General features: G+C 50.4%; 1 protein-coding gene across 3 annotated transcripts; it reads right to left on the bottom strand.

The window, feature by feature from the left end:
* Window positions 1–9: 9 nt before the first annotated feature.
* Window positions 10–9,798, bottom strand: ICAM3 (intercellular adhesion molecule 3). 3 transcript variants are annotated; one of them, XM_003938950.4, is made up of 7 exons: window positions 6,895–7,902; window positions 5,991–6,257; window positions 1,904–2,209; window positions 1,297–1,584; window positions 760–1,014; window positions 392–640; window positions 10–290 (listed from the first exon to the last, which is right to left on the bottom strand). In XM_003938950.4, exons 1-7 carry the CDS (start codon window positions 6,968–6,970, stop codon window positions 91–93), a joined length of 1,641 nt encoding a protein of 546 aa, XP_003938999.2. In that variant the 5' UTR covers window positions 6,971–7,902; the 3' UTR covers window positions 10–90. The 3 variants fall into 3 exon arrangements, with proteins under 3 accessions (XP_003938999.2, XP_074240745.1, XP_010347935.2); XM_074384644.1 differs by lacking the exon at window positions 392–640 and having other exon boundaries at window positions 6,895–9,798; XM_010349633.3 differs by lacking the exon at window positions 1,904–2,209 and having other exon boundaries at window positions 6,895–7,901.
* Window positions 9,799–17,939: the final 8,141 nt, after the last annotated feature.

The following is a 17,939-nucleotide window of genomic DNA, read 5'->3' as shown; positions in this document are numbered from 1 at the left end:
AACCACGGATTAGGGAATTTGAAGGCTTTATTGGTGGGGAATCTGAGGGTACAGCCAAGCCCCCGCCAACTTTGGCCCAAGATCCCAGCGTCACTCAACTCTGGACGGTTCTTCGTTCATTGCCTCTGTGGGCATAGACGTGAGGGGCAGAGAGGGGCTCTCCTGCCTAACATGGTACAAGCCTCTCCGTTTCCGCGCCCAGAAGTCGTACGTTAAGGCCACTACGACAGTCACCACGCCCAAGGTCGTAAACACCGCCAATAAGACGGGGACAAAGTGGGAGTTCCCAGCTGTGCAGAGAAAGCGCGAAGTCAATATGCGTCTCCCCGGTCTCTAACACCCCCGTCTCCCGGGCTTGCCAGTCCAGCCCCGTGGCCCCGTGTTAGCTCACCCTCAATGTTTATCACCAGGACCAGGGTATATTTGCCCCGTGAGCTGACCGCTTGGCATTGATAAGTGCCATTATGTGTTACATTGACCAGGAATGGGATCCCCACCGGCACCTCCTGGCTGGAGCCTTCCTTCAAACACTGCAGCTGGGGTAACGGGTTGCCCCGGGCTTGGCACTGCAGGACCTGTGTCGTTTTATCTTTCCACTTCAAGTGCTGGGGACATTTGGCTCTGTCAATTTGGGGACCATCTGTGGAACCACCATGTGTGATCAGACACCCAACACACCCAAGGCACAGTGGGGCAGAGGAGCATTTAATCTTTCCAGGGCAGGGGCGGAGGGATTAAAGGTCAGGGTGACCGACTCACACAGGACACGCAACTGGACGCTACTGTTCCTGTGCAAGAACTCGCCGTCCACCTCGAGAGTGGCACTGCAGAAGAAGCTGCGTCCGTTGTCATTCTCGGTAGTATTTAGCTGAAGTTGAGCTGGCTGCCCCGGGGCCGCGGCCGGAACTCCGTCCAGCGTGACCTGGACTCGAGCCCCAGCCATGCAACTCACGATCACTGTGGACCCCTCGGGGGCACTGGGCTCGCTCAGGTTCAGAATGGGTCCTAGGAAACCTAAAGGCGGGGCATTGCCCAAGAGCTTAAGGAACAGGACCTTCCTGTGGATCTAACCGAGCCCTCCGCCCTCCCCTTTCCTCTCGGGATATCCGGGTCACGCTTTCGGCGTCTCAAGCCTCGCCCTGTTTGTGGCCTTTGTCCAATTCCGAGCACTCGGGCCCTGCCCACGTTGCAACTACTACTGGAGCAAGTCAGGCCCCAACTTTTCGGCTAGTCTCCGCCCCCTCTGACACGCCCCCAGACCGCTGAGGCCGCGCCCCCTTTCACGCCCTCTCTTACTAAAGACGGTCAAGTTCTCCCGGGCCTCGAGTCTCTCGCCCCCTAGGGTAACGTTGCAGATCATCTGTCGGGCACCCTCTTGATCTGCGCGCGCCGTGGCTGTGGCTGTGGCCGTTATCATGTCCCCGTGGTTCGTGACTGTCGCATTCAGCACCTGGTCCCCCAGCGCCAAGTGGACCTGGGCCTCTGAGGCCGGAAAAAGCCCGTCTAGGGTGCAGTCCACCGGCCATGAGGTTTCCACCTCCAAGAACCGGGGAGCCACGAGGCGCGGTGGTGTCACCGGCAGAGCTGGGGAGAAAGGTAGGCATCAGCACAGCCCGCAGGACTGTGCCTTCCCCCAGGACACCCTCATCCCCCCTAATCAGGATATTTTGCTGACTGGGTCACCCATTCTTTCCAGGACACACCCACACAACCTTGAAAACGCCTTTCTCCAAAGATCCGATGGCTCAGGCCTCCCTTCTGGGGCCACCCTGCCCAGTAGCCTGGGGCTTTCCTTCCCAGAAGCCTGTGAGATCCAGGACACCCCACTCTTAGGAATCCCAAAGCCAGGCACCCTCTACCGTGGCTCAGCTCATCACCCACCGTCTGAAGCCCCTTCTCTCACCAAAAGTTCGGAGCCGGCGGGGGGCTGAGGTGTTCACGAGCAGTCTAAGCCCTTGGGGCCGCAGGTCCAGTTCTGTGCGGCATGAGAAATGGGCTCCGTGGTCACCTCTGCCGGCCAGCACAGTGGCAGTGACCTCCGCGAGCTCCTCCACTGCGGGCTGCCGGCTCAGCTCCTCCTCCCAGCGGAGCAGCACTACCGTGAGGCTGGTCCGAGGCGACCCACCCTCCACTTGGCAATGCAGGGTAAGGTTCTGACCCACCGGCTGCCAAGGGGGGAGGGGTGCCAGCTCCACCCGCTCCGGGAGCCCTGAGGGAGGAAGGGAGGATGGCACGTAGGGGGTCCTGCAACCCATTCCCCAGGGGTGGGGGTGGAGACAGGGCGGCCCTGCTGAGAACTTTGAGCTTTGAGTTAATAAACTTAGAGGGTTTAGAACTGGGCCAGTCGAGGTGTCTGCTATTATCATTAGTGCCGTGATTATCATTTCCTATGTTGTCAGACACCTTGCCAGGTGCTAAACAAAATTTTCTGTTCTCAAGGATGTCACAGTTAATTAAAAAACAAAATGAGGAAGGAAGGGATTAACGTTTATGACCAAGATATTAATATTAAAAGTTCCTGTTTATATCTTTCCTTAGACCTTTAAGGGGTCATCCACCTTCATGCACACAACAACCTAGTGAAATATTCTCTATTCTGTCTTTTTTTTTTTTTTGAGACAGAGTCTCCCTCTGTCGCCAGGCTGGAGTGCAGTGGTGCCATATCGGCTCACTGCAACCTCCACCTCCCAGGTTCAATCGATTCTCCTGCCTCAGCCTCCCGAGTAGCCAGGACTAAAATCTTGAACCACCATGCCAAGCTAACTTTTGTATTTTTAGTAGAGACTGAATTTCACCTTGTTGCCCAGGCTGGTCTTAAACCCCTGAGTTCAGGTGATCCACCCATCTTGGCCTCCCAAAGTACTGGGATTACAGGCGTGAGCCACTGTGCCCAGCCATTTCTCTCTCTCTCTGTCTCTCTCTTGTTGCCCAGGCTGGAGTACAGTGGCACGATCTTGCTGCAACCTCCGCCTCCTGGATTCAAGCAATTCACCCACCTCAGCTTCCCAGGTAGCTGGGGTTATAGGCGCCCACCACCACTCCTGGCTAATTTTGCATTTTTTTTTTTTTTTAGTAGAGTCAGGGTTTCACCATGTTGGTCATGCTGGTCTCGAACTCCTGACATCAGGTGATCTGCCTGCCTTAGCCTCCCTAAGTGCTGGGATTACAGGCCTGAGCCACCACGCCCGGCCTATTTTTGTATTTTTAGTAGAGGTGGGTTTTCACTGTGTTGGCCAGGCTGGTCTCGAACTCATAGCCTCAAGTCATTCACCCATCTCAGCCTCCTGAAGTGTTGGGATTACAGGCGTGAGCCATTGCACCTGGCCTTTTTCTTTTTTATGGATGGAGAAATATACGGCCCAGAGTGGGAAGGTGAATTGCTTTAGGACACACAATCAGTAAGCGGCAGATCCCAGGCTAGAATGTGTATCTCGCAAACCACAGACATGCCTCCTGGATGTCATGTCTAGAGACTCCGTGGGCCTCTCCTCCTAGCCTCTGGCCTGAACAGCTGGTTTGGCCTCTACCAGAGATTAGTTCAGTTCTCTCCAATCAGATTCGGGCACTTAGGGCTTTCCTGGTTCACCAGCCCTATGGCAGCTTCTGAGGATACTCTAGTACAGTCACGGGAGACTTGACCCCCAGGCTGGGTGCCCTTCTAGGTACACCTACAAAACCCTGGCTTCAGACCAAGCATGGTGGCTAATGCTTATAATCCCAGCACTTTCAAAGGCCAAGGCGGGTGGATCACTTGAGGCCAGGAGTTGAAGACCAGCCTTGCCAACATGGTGAAACCCCATCTCTACTAAAAATACAAAAACTAGCCAGGCATGGTGGTATGTGCCTGTAATCCCAGCTACTCAGAGGCTGAGGCATGAGAATTGCTTGAACCTGGGAGGCAGAGGCTGCAGTGAGCTGAGATAATGTCACTGCTTTCCAGCCTGGCGACAGAGCGAGACTCTGTCTCAAACAAACAAACAACAAACAAAACAAGGCGGGGTGAGGTGGTTCATGCCTGTAATCCCAGCACTTTGGGAGGCTGAGGTGGGTGGATCACTTGAGATCAAGAGTTTGAGACCAGGCTGGCCAACATGGCAAAACTACTCACTACTAAAAACACAAAAATTAGTCAGTTGTGGTGGCGCATGCCTGTAATCCCAGCTACCCAGGGGGCTAAGGCAGGAGAATCGCTTGAACCTCGGAGGCAGAGGGTGCAGTGGGCTGAGATCGTGCCACTGCACTCCAGCCTGGGCAACAATAGCAAGACTGTCTCAAAATAAATAAATAAATAAACAAAAAAGTAGGCCAAGCATGGTGGCTCATGCTTGTAATCCCAGCACTTTGGGAGGCCAAGGCGGGCAGATCACTTAAGGCCAAGAGTTTGAGACCAGCCTGGACAACATGACAAAACCTCGTGTTTACTAAAAATACTAAAATTAACTGGACAGGGTGATGCACACCCGTAGTCCCAGCTACTGAGCAGGCTGAGGCAGGAGAATCTCTTGAACTTGGGAGATGGAGGTTGCAGTGAGCCAAGATCATGCTAATGCACCCCTGCCTGGGCAACAGAATGAGACTCCATCTCCAAAAATAAATAAATAAATAGCCAGGGACAGTGGCTCCGGCCTGTAATCCCAGCTACTGGAGAGACTGAAGTGAGAGGACTGCCTGAGCTCATGAGTTTGAGACCAACTTAGGCAACATGGGAGATCCTGTCTCTAAAATAAAAGTGTAAAAAAGTATAAATGTAAAAACCTCCATTCACCTGCTGGCTGAGAGAGGTACCCCCTTTTTTGGCTTAAGAGACAGAGTCTTGCTTTTTCATGCAGGCTGGAGTGCAGTGGTGCAATCATACCTCACTATAGCCTCAAACTTCTGGGCTCAAGCAATCATCCCACCTTGGCCTCTCAAGTAGCTGGGACTTCAGGCATGTGCACCATGTCCAGCTAATTTTTTTAAATTTATTTCTGTAGAGACAAGGCATCCCTGTGTTGCTCAGGCTGGTCTTAAATTCCTCGACTCAAGCAGTGCTCCTACCTTGGCCTCCTAAAGTGCTGGGATTATAGGCATGAGCTACCGCACCTGGCCAGCACACAATGAAAATGCTTGTTGGGATGCTGGGCAATGTGGCTTATGTCTGTAATCCCAGCACATTGGGAGGCTGAGTTGGGTGGATCACCTGAGGTCAGGAGTTCAGGACCAGCCTGGCCAATATGGTGAAACCCCATCTCTACTAAAAATACAAAATTAGCTGGGTGTGGGGGCCTGCACCTGTAATCCCAGCTACATGGGAGGCTGAGGTAGGAAAATCACTTGAACTCAGGAGGCGGAGGTTGCAGTGAGCCAAGATTGTCCCACTGCACTCCAGCCTGGGCAAAAAGAGCCAAACTCCATCTCAAAACAAAACAAAACAAAACAAAACAAAACAAAACTTGTTGGGGCAGAAGTTAATTGATTTCACAACTGCTGCCTTGGCATGAGATTGAAATGTGTCTCTATGTCTCTGTGTGTCTCTCTCTTTGTTTTTTTGTTGTTGTTTGTTTGTCTGAGATGGAGTCTTGCTTTGCTGCCCAGGCTGAAGGGCAGTGGCAGGATCTTGGCTCACTGCAACCTTTGCCTCCCGGGTTCAAGTGATTCTCTGCCTCACCCTCCCAAGTAGATGAGATTACAGGCTCCTGTCACCATGCCCGGCTAATTTTTTTTTATTTTTAGTAGAGATGGGGTTTTACCATCTTGGCCAGGTTGGTCTTGAACTCATAACCTTGTGATACACCCGTCTCAGCCTCCCAAAGTGCTGCAATTACAGGCGTGAGCCACCGCACCCAGCCTTCTGTCTGTCTTTGTATCTCACAGAAATGTCCAGGTCTGAGCTCTGGGTCAGAGCCCTAGTCCATTCTTTGCACACTCAGGGACCCCACTCTTCCGAGCCATTGGCCTCTTGCCCGCACCACTGCTGGAGAACAGTCCCACCTCCGGACACATTGACTCACTGTAGACGGTGATGCCAGTGGAGCCTATTATCTGCGAACCATTGCAGTACCCTGAGCAGAGGATCCGGTTGTCGCCAGTCACCTTGCTGATCCAGAAGGCTGCCCAGCCCGTGCCGTTGTCCACCAGCTCCTTTGATAGGGACGTCTCCAAGGTGACTTGCTTAGCGCTGGGACAATCAGTACTGCAGTTCACCAACAGGGAACCTCCAGCAGGAAGCACCGGGTTCTGGGGCTCCACCCGCAACAGGAACTCCTGCCCCTGGACACCTTCAGGAACACGAAGAAGTCCTGGTGGTTGTTTCCTTGCCCCCCAAACCAAGCACCAGCAGGTCCCACCATTTAACACCTATTTCCTTGTGCCGAGACAGAAGGGTTTCTGCCCTCATGGTCCAGCGGAAAAGGCAGGATCCATCAGGGACCGGGGAGAATTCAGAAGGAGGCCAGAAGAGGCTCTGATCCGGCATAGGAGGAGGTGAGTCAGGGAAGGCTTCCTGGAGGAGGGGGACCATGCCAGCCTGAAACTGAAGTCTAAGTAGGAGTTAGCAAGTGAAAGGGAAAGGTGATCCTGGCAGAGGGAACCACATACGCAAAGGGCAAATGTCTAGAGTTCAGATGGGAACTGAACTTCTTTCATAGGAAGCGTGGGAGTGTGTGTGTGTGTGTGTGTGTGTGTGTGTGTGTGTGTATATATATGTGTGTGTTGGGGGAGGGGGTGGCATACAAGCCGCAAGCCTGACCACCTGAAGGCTGAACTAAGAAACCAGAACTTTCTCCCGAAGATACAGGGCCAGCAGCCAGGGTACAGTGTGGCAGGATGTGAAGAGGGTTGCTTTCTCTTCCTCCACCCTCTACTGATCCCCACGACTCAGCCGTCTCCAGCCCTCCCTGGCTTGACTGGCCTCACCTGGGGTCAGCAGACAGCAGACCAGCAGAGTCCAGCAGGCCCGGAGCCACGACACGGCAGGTATCATGGTGGCCATTCTGACAGAGGAAGGTGCCTTCTTGAGGTGCCGAAGGGCAGGCGGGGGCGGGGGGAAGGGAGAGGCGGGGCTCCCACCTCAAGAGGAAGCACAGCGGTTAAGACTGCAGAAGTCTGGGGGCTTATCCAGGCCTGCGGGTGGAAGGGGATGCTGTGGCCTGGCAGGCTAGGGTGGGGAACCCAGACGGGGCCCAGCAAAGTGGCCAGCACTGCTGAGTCGCTCCCTGGGACAGGGCTGGCCTCAGTTGGACTTTTGGCCCCAGTTCAAGTCACAGGAAATGCTAACTAAACTGGCTTCCTATGTTCTCAGCACTGGGGAGCCTGGGGTGGAGGGGGGATGAGACACCTCCTTCCGGTTGAACTTAGGTGGGGAGGGGAATTTGTGGTCCCAGACAGGAAATTAATGGGGAAACCTGCCAGCACCATTGTTTAGGAGATAAGGCGGGATTTTGAGGCAACATCAAAAAACAAAAACAAACAAAAAACACACAGAAACAGGGTATTGCAATTTTGTCCCGACTGGTCTTGAACTCCTGGCCTCAAGGGATCCTCCCATTTTTTTTCCCTTTTTTTTTTTTTTTTTTTTTTTTTTTTTTTTTTTTGAGACGGAGTTTCGCTCTTGTTGCCCAGGCTGGAGTGCAATGGCGCGATCTCGGCTCACCGCAACCTCCGCCTCCTGGGTTCAGGCAATTCTCCTGCCTCAGCCTCCTGAGTAGCTGGGATTACAGGCACGAGCCACCATGCCCAGCTAATTTTTTGTATTTTTAGTAGAGACGGGGTTTCACCATGTCGACCAGGATGGTCTTGAACTCTCGACCTCGTGATCCACCCGCCTCGGCCTCCCAAAGTGCTGGGATTACAGGCTTGAGCCACCGCGCCCGGCCCTTTTTTTTTTTTTTTTTTTTTTTTTGAGACAGAGTCTCTCTCTGTTGCCCAGGCTGGAGTGCAGTGGTGCAACTTTGGCTCACTGCAGCCTTCTTCTCCTGGTTCAAGTGATTGTCCTGTCTCAGCCTCCTGAGTAGCTGGGATTATAGGCATGCACCACCATACCTAGCTAATTTTTTTTTTTTAAGTAGAGACAGGGTTTCACCATGTTGGCCAGACTGGTCTCAAACTCCTGACCTCAAGTGATCTGTCTGCTTTGGCCTCCCAAGGTGCTGGGATTACAGGCATGCACATGGTTGATCCTCCCATCTTGACCCCAAAAAAGTGTTGGGATTACAGGCTTGAGCCACCTCGCCTGGCCACTTTTGAAGATCTTGAGGACACCTCCCTATCTTTGAAGATCTTGGGAATCCCCCATCCCCTGCACAAAGAGAGGAGGCAGATGTTTTGGGGACAGCTGAGTCCCTGAGCCACTGTCGCTCCAGGATTCTACTTGGTTTTTGTTTTGTTTTGAGACAGGGTCTCACTCTGTCACCCAGGCTGGAGTGGAGTGGTGGGATGTTGGCTCACTGTAGCCTCCACCTCCCAGGTTCAAGCGATTCTCCTGCCTTAGCCTTCCGAGTAGCTGGGACTACAGGTGTGCACCACTATGCCTGGCTAATTTTTGCACTTTTTGGTAGAGATGGGATTTCACCATGTTGGCCAGGCTGGTCTTGAACTCCTAACCTCAAGTGATCCACCTGCCTCGGCCTCCAAAGTCCTGGAGTTACACGCCTGAGCCACCTCACCCTGCCTTCCAGAATTTTATTTGTAACTGGCCTTTACTCCATCCTGCTGCCCCCTTGCTCACCCCTCCAGGCAGCTGGTCACTTCATTCCAAGGGGAGGCACCAATGAGGGGAGGGGGGACTCCTGCCTCTGATCTGCCTCCTGGGCCTCACAAGTGAGCTCCAGAGAGGGACCTTGTTGAGGGCCTTGATGGGGCCCTGTATTCACCCACATTCCCCAGACCTTGAGGTCACAGCACCTCCTCTCTCATCTGGAGCACCCCTGCCTTCCCAACGAGGTCCCTCCTCTATTGCTCTGCCTTCCTAACATTCCATCTCCCACTTGGTGTTGAAAGAGCAACTAAATCCAAGTCCAAAGTATTTGTAAATAGCAGGGCCCAGTATCATGGGCCTGGTACCTGTAGTCCCAGCTCCTTGGGAGGCTGAGGTGAGAGGATCAGAGCCTGGGAGGTTGATGCTGCAATGCGCCGAGATTGCACCCGTGCACTCCAGCCTGGGAGATACAGTGAGACCCTGTTTCCAAAAAACAAAGATGCCAGGCTCAGTGGCTAATGCCTGTAATCCCAGCACTTTGGGAGGTGGAAGTGGGCAGCTCATTTGAGGTCACGAGTTCCAGATCAGCCTGGACATGATGAAACCTCATCTCTACTAAAAATACAAAAATTAGCTGGGCGTGGTGGCTCGCACCTATAATCCCAGCTACTCAGGAGGCTGTAGCACAAGAATTGCTTGACCCCAGGAGGTGGAGGTTTCGGTGAGCTGAGATCGCACCACTGCACTCTTGCCTGGGTGACAGACCAAGACTCTATTTTAAATTAATTATAATATTTATATAATAGAACCTGTCTGTAAAAATAAAAAAGAAAGAAATATTTGTCAATAAGTCATATTTCTGGCTGGGTGGCTCACACCTGTAATCCCAGTACTTTGGGAGGCCATGGCAGGTTGACCATTTGAGGTCAGGAGTTGGAGACCAGCCTGGCCAACATGGTGAAACCCTATCTCTACTAAAAATACAAAAAAAAATTAGCCAGGCATGGTGGCGTGCACCTGTAATCCCAGCTACTCGGGAGGCTGAGGCAGGAAATTGCTTGAGCCTGGGAGGCAGAGGTTGCAATGAGCCAAAATCACACCACTGCCCCCCAGTCTGGGTGACAAAGTGAGACCCTGTCTCAAAAAAATAAAAATAAAAATAAAATTATATATATATTTATTTATTTTTATTTTTATTTTTTTTGAGACAGGTTCTCACTGTGTCCCCCAGGCTGGAGTGCAGGGATGCAATCTTAGCTAACTGCAGCCTCCGCCTCCCAGGTTCAAGCAATCCTCTCCCAGCCCAGCCTCCCTAAGAGCTGGGAGCACAGGTGCACATCACTGTGCCTGGCTAATTTTTTGTAGAGACAGCTTTCACGATTTTGCCCAGACTGGCCTGGAACTCCTAAGCTCAAGGGACCTGCCTGTCTTGATCTCCCAAAGTGCTGGCATTATAGGTATGCCCCACTGCAGCTGCACCCGTCAGTAGTATTTCTGATAAAGAAGTATTTCTGGGCTGGGCATGGTGGCTTATGTCTGTAATCCTAGCACTTTGGGAAGCCAAGGTAGGCAGATCCCTTGAGGTTGGGCGTTTGAGACCAGCCTGGGCAGCATGGCAAAACCCTGTCTCTACTAAAAATACAAAAAGATCAGCCACGAGAGGTGGCACACACCTGTAGTCCCTGCTACTCAGGAGGCTGCAACAGAAGGATTGCTTGAGCCCAGGAGATTGAGGTTGCAGTTAGCTGAGATTGCACCCCTGCAATCCAGCCTGGTTGACAGAGAAAGGTCACCTACACATGTTTAAGGGGCCTCTGCGGCCCAGCGTGGTGCCTCACCTGTAATCCCAGCACTTTGGGAAGCTGAGGCAGGTGGATTACGAGGTCAGGAGTTTTGAGACCATCCCTGACCAACATGGTGAAACCCTGTCTCTACTAAAAATACAAAAATTAGCCAGGCATGGTGGTACGCCCCCGTTATCCCAGCTACTCAGGAGGCTGAGGCAGGAGACTTGCTTGAACCCAGGAGGTGAAGGTTTCAGTAAGCCGAGATCTGCTTTTGCACTGCAGCCTGGGTGGCCACAGAGCAAGACTCTGTCTCAAAAAAACAAAAAAGAAAAAGAAAAAAAAAAAAAGAAAGTAGGGACGGCCTCTGCACATTTCTCAAAACCTTTACAAGAAAGCAAGTATAGTCTGGATTGCAAACTGTATAAGCTAAGCTTCTGCTGATTTTTTTTTTTTTTTTTTTTTTTTTTTTTTTTTTTTTGAGACAGGGTCTTACTTGCTGCCCAGGCTGGAGTGCAGTTGTGCAATCTCGGCTTACTGCAAACTCTGCCTCCCACGTTCAAGCGATTCCCCGCCTCAGCTTCCCAAGTAGCTGGGATTACAGGTGCCGACCACCACACCTGGCTAACTTTTTGTATTTCTAGTAGAGGTGGGTTTGACCATGTTGACCAGGCTTGTCTTGAACTCCTGACCTCAAGTGATCTGCCCGAGTTTGCCTTCCAAAGTGCTAGGATTACAGGCATGAGCTACCACACTTGGCCTCCAGCTGATTTTTGACAGCCACATTGTTGCTGTAGTATCCTTTCTCCACCTGATGGCAGTGGTCTCTGGTTCTCCTCATTCCCACAGAGGTTGTTGAACCACAGCACCAGTAACACTGAGAATGCTAAGGACTCTAGCGCAGGCTTTCTCCCAGGTTCTCTGGTGTGTGCCCTCCTGGTGACAATGAATTGAAGCTAATTGCTTTCATTGGTTGATTCTCTGATCTTGAGTGGCTGTGTCCACAATTCATTTTTTTTTCCTGGTAGGAATAACTCCTTTTCCGCATCCATACTCTATAGAATCTGTCCTTTTCAGATATCCTGGGATGAAAAGATTTGGCTGCTTTTTTTTTTTTTTTTTCCTGAGACAGGGTCTGGCTGTGTTGCTCAGGCTGGAGTGCAGAAGTGTGATCACAGCTCACTGCAGCCCTGACCTCCCAGGCTCAGGTGATCCTTCCACCTCAGCCTCCCTAGTAGCTGGAACTATAGGTGCATGCCACCACACTCAGCTAATTTTTAGAGATGAGCTTTTGACATATTGGCCAGGCTGGTCTGGAACTCCTGGGCTCAAGCAATCCTCCCACCTTAGCCTCCCAAAGTGCTGGGATTAAAGGGGTGAACCACTATGCCTGGCTTTCACTCTTCGGCTATTAAACAATGAAGGTAGTTATTGATTTTATCTCTTTCATATTCTTCTAAGAACTGAGAGCGAGAGGGCTGTATTGAGTCTCTTCATGCACCAGGAACTGAGCGTTATTATTATTATTATTATTATTATTATTTTGAGACTGAGTTTCGCTCTTGTTACCCAGGCTGGAGTGCAATGGCGCGATCTCGGCTCACTGTAACCTCTGCCTCCTGGGTTCAGGCAATTCTCCTGCCTCAGCCTCCTGAGTAGCTGGGATTACAGGCATGCGCCACCATGCGCAGCTAATTTTTTTTTTGTATTTTTAGGAGAGACAGGGTTTCACCATGTTGACCAGGATGATCTCGATCTCTTGACCTCATGATCCACCCGCCTCAGCCTCCCAAAGTGTTGGGATTACAGGCGTGAGCCACTGCACCTGGCTATTATCATTATTTTTTGAGATAGATTCTCAATTTGTTGCCCAGGCTGGAATGCAGTGGTGCGCTTGTGGCTCACTGCATCCTCTGCCTCCCAGGTTCAAGCGATTCTCCTGTCTCAGCCTCCTGAGTAGTTGAGATTACACGCGCCTGCCACCATGTCTGGCTAATTTTTGTATTTTTTTTTTTTTTTTTTTTTTTTGAGACGGAGTGTTTTGCTCTTGTTACCCAGGCTGGAGTGCAATGGCGCGATCTCGGCTCACCGCAACCTCCGCCTCCTGGGCTCAGGCAATTCTCCTGCCTCAGCCTCCTGAGTAGCTGGGATTACAGGCACGCGCCACCATGCCCAGCTAACTTTTTGTATTTTTAGTAGAGACGGGGTTTCACCATGTTGACCAGGTTGGTCTCGATCTCTCGACCTTGTGATCCACCCGCCTCGGCCTCCCAAAGTGCTGGGATTACAGGCTTGAGCCACCGCGCCCTAATTTTTGTATTTTTAATAGAGGTGGGGTTTCACCATGTTGCCCAGGCTGGCCTTGAACTCCTGACCTCAGGTGATCCTCCTGCTTCAGCCTCCTAAAGTGCTAGGATTATAGGTGTGAGCCACTGGGCCCAGCTGAAGATGATCTTATTAAATTTCGGTTCTGACAGTCATGGATTAACACTGTTCCTTTCCTTTATTGTGAAAAAATTAAACTTGGCTGGGCATGGTGGCTCAAACCTATAATCCCAGCACTTTGGGAGGATCACTTGATCCCAGGAGTTTGAGACCAGCCTGGGCAACATAAGGAGACTCCTGTCTCTACTATTTAAAAAAAAAAAAAATATATTAAGAAAAAGCCCTCTAAAAGCCTTTTGGGAATCCTCAATAAAAACATGGGACACATTCGGCTATGTACATGTTGAAAGTTTTTTTTGTTTTTGAGATGGAGTCTTGATTTGTTTCCCAGCTTGGAGTGCAGTGGCGAGACCTTGGCTCACTACAGCCTCCACCTCCCAGGTTCAGATGATTCTCCTGCCTGAGCCTCCCTGAGTAGCTATGATTACAGGCACTCACCACCACGTATGACCAGCCTGACCAATATGGTGAAACCCCATCTCTACTAAAAATACAAAAATTAGCCAGGCATGGTGGCAACTGCCTGTAGTCGTAGCTACTCGGGAAGCTAAGACAGGAGAACTGCTTCAACCCGGGAGGCAGAAGTTGCAGTGAGCCGAGATTGCGCCACTGCACTCCAGTCTGGGCGATAAATCGAGAAAACTCGATCTCAAAAAAGAAAAAAAGGAAAATACAAACTGTGTCTTTGATGGATCTGGCTGGTGGCAACTCATGTCACAAAAGGAAGAACAAGCAGAACTTGTGTGCTTCCTCTAAGAGCATGAATGCTCCACCAAGCAATCTCACCAAAAAATCGAAAATGAATTTAACAGTTTACAGCAAGTCAACTTCAGCTGACAGAGAAGACATCACTCCATACCATGAAGATGACATCATATTGGCGAACTCACAGGCCAGGTGCAGTGGCTCATCTGTGTAATCCCAGCACTTTGGGAAGCAGAGGCAGACGGATCACCTGAGGTTAGGAGTTCGAGGTCACCCTGGCCAACATGGTGAAACCCCATCTCTACTACAAATATAAATATTAGCCAGGTATGCTGGCCCCACACCTGTAATCCCGTCTACTCGGGAGGCTGAGACAGGAGAAGTGCTTGAACCCAGGAGGTGGATGTTGCAGTGAGCCGAGGCAGTGCCACAGCACTCCAGCCTGGGTGACAGAGCAGATTCTGTCTCAAAAAAAAAAAAAAAAAAAAAAAAAAAGGACAAAAAAAACATAGTTTCATCAACAAATATGTTGCAAGGGGGCAAAAAGGCAGAAAGAGGAACCCACAGACCAAAAGAGACTTACAGAGAACTGGCCTCCACCAATGCAACTGGGGACCTTGTTCATATATATATATATATATAATAAATATATATATAATTTGAGACGGAGTTTTGCTCGTTACCCAGGCTGGAGTGCAATGGCGCGATCTCGGCTCGCCACAACCTCCGCCTCCTGGGTTCAAGCAATTCTCCTGCCTCTGCCTCCTGAGTAGCTGGGATTACAGGCACGTGCCACCATGCCCAGCTAATGTTTTGTATTTTTAGTAGAGATGGGGTTTCACCATGTTGACCAGGATGGTCTCGATCTCTTGACCTCGTGATCCACCCGCCTCGGCCTCCCAAAGTGCTGGGATTACAGGCTTGAGCCACCGCGCCCGGCTCTGTTTGTATTTTTATTATTAATTAATTAATCAGTTTTAAGGAGCAGGGAGTTTAATAGGCAAGAAAGAAGGGGGAAGAAAGAAAGAAGCAGCTTCCCTGTACAGAGCCAGAGGGAGGGGGGCTCCAAAGCTGAGAGGCAGAATCCCCTATTTTTTTTTTCTTTCTTTCTTTTTTTTTTAGACAGAGTTTCACTCTTGTTGCCCAGGCTTAAGTGCAATAGCTACAATCTCAACTCATGGCAACCTCCGCCTCCTGGGTTCAAGCGATTCTCCTGTCTCAGCCTCCCGAGTTGCTGAGATTACAGGCATGTGTCACCACATCCAGCTAATTTTGTGATTTTAGTAAAGACAGGGTTTCTCCATTTTGGTCAGGCTGGTCTTGAACTCTCAACCTCAGGTGATCCTCCTGCCTTAGCCTCCCAAAATGCTGGGATTACAGGTATAAGCCACTATCCCCGGCCTGTATTTTTATTTTTTTATTCCATTTTCTTTTTTTAGAACTAAAAGAGAGTTACAGGTGAGGCATGGTGAATCACGCCTGTAATCCCAGTACTTTGGGAAGCCAGGCGGGTGGATCACTTGAGGTCAGGAATTGGAGACCAGCTTGGGAAACATAGTGAAACCCCATCTCTACTAAAAATGCAAAAATTAGCTGGGTGTGGTGGCAGGCACCTATAATCCCAGCTACTCGGGAGGCTGAGGCAGGAGAATCACTTGAACCAGGGAGGCAGAGGTTTCAGTGAACTGAGGTTGTGCCACTACACACACTCCAGCCTGGGTGACAGAGTGAGACTCTGTCTCAAAAAAAAAAAAAAAAAAAAAAAGATTTACAGAAAACTGGCCTCAACCAAATGCAATTGAGGACCTTGTTTGTATTTTTATTTATTTTTTATTCAAAACTGAAAAGAAATGATCTTTTGGCTGGGCGTGGTGGCTTGTTGCCTGAAAGCCCAGAACTCTGGGAGGCCAAGGTAGGAGGATCATTTAAACCCAGGACTTTTGAGACCAGCCTGGGTAACATGGCGAAATGTTGCCTCTACAAAAAATACAGAAATTAGCTTGAGTGTGGGAGGCAGGGGTTGCAGTGAGCCGAGATTGCGTCACTGCACTCCAGCCTGGGCAACAGAGCAAGACTCTGTTTCAAAATTATGGGGACAGTAAAGAACAGATCAGTGGTTGCCAGGGATTAGTGAGAAGGAAGGGATGAATAGGTGGGGCATGAATGACTTTTAGAGCAGTGAGACTACTCCACGTGATACTATAGTGGGTTCATGCCTTAAACATTTGTCCAGCCCCACAGAATGTACAACAGCAGGCCGGGCGCGGTGGCTCACGCCTGTAATCCCAACACTTTGGGAGGCCAAGGCGGGTGGATCATGAGGTCAAGAGATCGAGACCATCCCGGTCAACATGGTGAAACCCCGTCTCTACTAAAAATACAAAAAAATTAGCTGGGCATGGTGGCGTGTGCCTGTAATCCCAGCTACTCAGGAGGCTGAGGCAGGAGAATTGCCTGAACCCAGGAGGCGGAGGTTGCGGTGAGCCGAGATTGCGCCATTGCACTCCAGCCTGGGTAAAAAGAGCGAAACTCTATCTCAAAAAAAAAAAAAAAAAAGAATGTACAACAGCAAAGAATGAACCCTCATGTACAGACTTCGGGAGAAAAATGATATGTAAATGTAAGTTCATAGATTTTTTTTTTTTTTTTTTTTTTTTTTTTTGTGAGAGAGTCTTGCTCTGCTGCCCAGGCTGGAGTGCAGTGGTGCTATCTCGGTTCACTGCAACCTCCACCTCCACCTCCCAGGTTCAAATGATTCTTCTGCCTCAGCCTCCTGAATAGCTGGGATTACAGGTGTCCGCCACCATGCCTGGCTAATTTTTGTATTTTTAGTAGAGATGGGGTTTCACCATGTTGCCCAGTCTAGTCTCGAACTTTTGACCTCAAATGATCCACCCTCCTTGGCCTCCCAGAGTGCTGGGATTACAGGCGTGAGCCACTGTGACTGCAGAGGTTCATAGATTCTAACAAATATATCACTGTGGCACAGGATGTAGACAGCAAGGGAGGTTGTGCAGGGGGGTAGAGGGGGACGGGGGACAGGAGAACTCTGTATTTTCCACTCAACTTTGCTATAAACCTAAAACTGCTGTAAACAAATTGATCTGTTATCCCACTATTCAAGAGGCTAAGGTGGGAGGATTACTTGAGTCCCGCAGTTTGCTGGGCAGCAGGGTGAGACTCTGTCTACAAAAAATTAAAAAATTAGCCAGATGGCCAGGCACAGTGGCTCACACCTGTAATCCCAGCACTTTTGGAGGCTAAGGTGGGTGGATCACTTGAGGTCAGGAGTTCGAGACCAGCCTGGCCAATATGGTGAAACCCCATCTCTCCAAAAAATACAAAAATTAGCCAGGCATGGTGATACGTATCTGTAATCCCAGCTACTCAGAAGGCTGAGGCAGGAGAATTGCTTGAACCTGGGAGGCTGAGGTTGCAGTGAGCCGAGATCACACCACTGCACTCCAGCCTGGGTGACAGAGCCAGACTCCGCGGGAGCCTATAGTCCCAGCTCCTAGGGAGGCTGAGGTGGGAGGATCAGTTGAGGCTGGGAAGTTAAGGTTGCAGTGAGCTGTAATAGCACCACTACACTCCAGTGTGAGTGACAGAGCAAGACTCAGTCCCTACCCCCATAAAAAGAAGTCCTTTTGGGGGATATTTAACTGCCTTTCACAAATGCGTCTGACTTATAATCTATCTCACCATCTCAAGTCACACAGGTTAAGGAGAAACACTTTGCCAAACACCAGAATAACAATAATACTTTTTTTTTTTTCTTTTTGGTGAGACGAAGTCTTCCTCTTTCACCAGGCTGCAGTGCAGTGGCGTGATCTTGGCTCACTGCAACCTCTGCCTCCTGGGTTCAAGCAATTCCCCTGCCTCAGCATCCCAAGTGGCTGGGACTACAAGCACACTCTACTACACCCGGCTAATTTTTTTGTATTTTGGTAGAGATGGAGTTTCACCATCTTGGCCAGGATGGTCTCCATCTCCTGACCTCGTGATCCACCCAGCTCGGCCTCCCGAAGTAGTGGGATTACAGGCGTGAGCCACCGCGCCTGGCCAATACATTTTTTTTCTTTTTTGAGAGACTCTTGTTTTCTTGCCCAGGCTGGAGTGCAGTGGTGTAACCTCAGCTCACTGCACTCTGCCTTCCAGTTCAAGCAATTCTGCCTCAGCCTCTCCAGTAGCTGAGATTACAGGCATGTGCCACCATGCCTGGCTACATTTTTTTTTTCAGTTGGAGTTTTGCTCTTGTTGCCCAGGCTGGAGGGCAATGGCATGCTCTCGGCTCACTACAACCTCCACCTCCTGGGTTCAAGTGATTCTCC

This window comes from Saimiri boliviensis, chromosome 14 (assembly GCF_048565385.1).
Source record: "Saimiri boliviensis isolate mSaiBol1 chromosome 14, mSaiBol1.pri, whole genome shotgun sequence".
Lineage (NCBI taxonomy): Eukaryota > Metazoa > Chordata > Mammalia > Primates > Cebidae > Saimiri > Saimiri boliviensis.
The sequence above is the reverse complement of the archived record's forward strand: the minus strand, read 5'-3'. Positions and strand labels throughout refer to the sequence as shown.

Bases quoted from the DNA above. Each gene is read 5' to 3' on its own strand.
- ICAM3 (XM_003938950.4), bottom strand. From the start codon at position 6,970: ATGGCCACCATGATACCTGCCGTGTCGTGGCTCCGGGCCTGCTGGACT. The intron at 2,210-5,990 runs GTGAGTCAATGT...TTCCTCCCTCAG, and splicing joins CACTGGCATCACCGTCTACA to GGCTCCCGGAGCGGGTGGAG. The intron at 291-391 runs GTGAGCTAACAC...TTCTCTGCACAG, and splicing joins CCTGGTGATAAACATTGAGG to CTGGGAACTCCCACTTTGTC.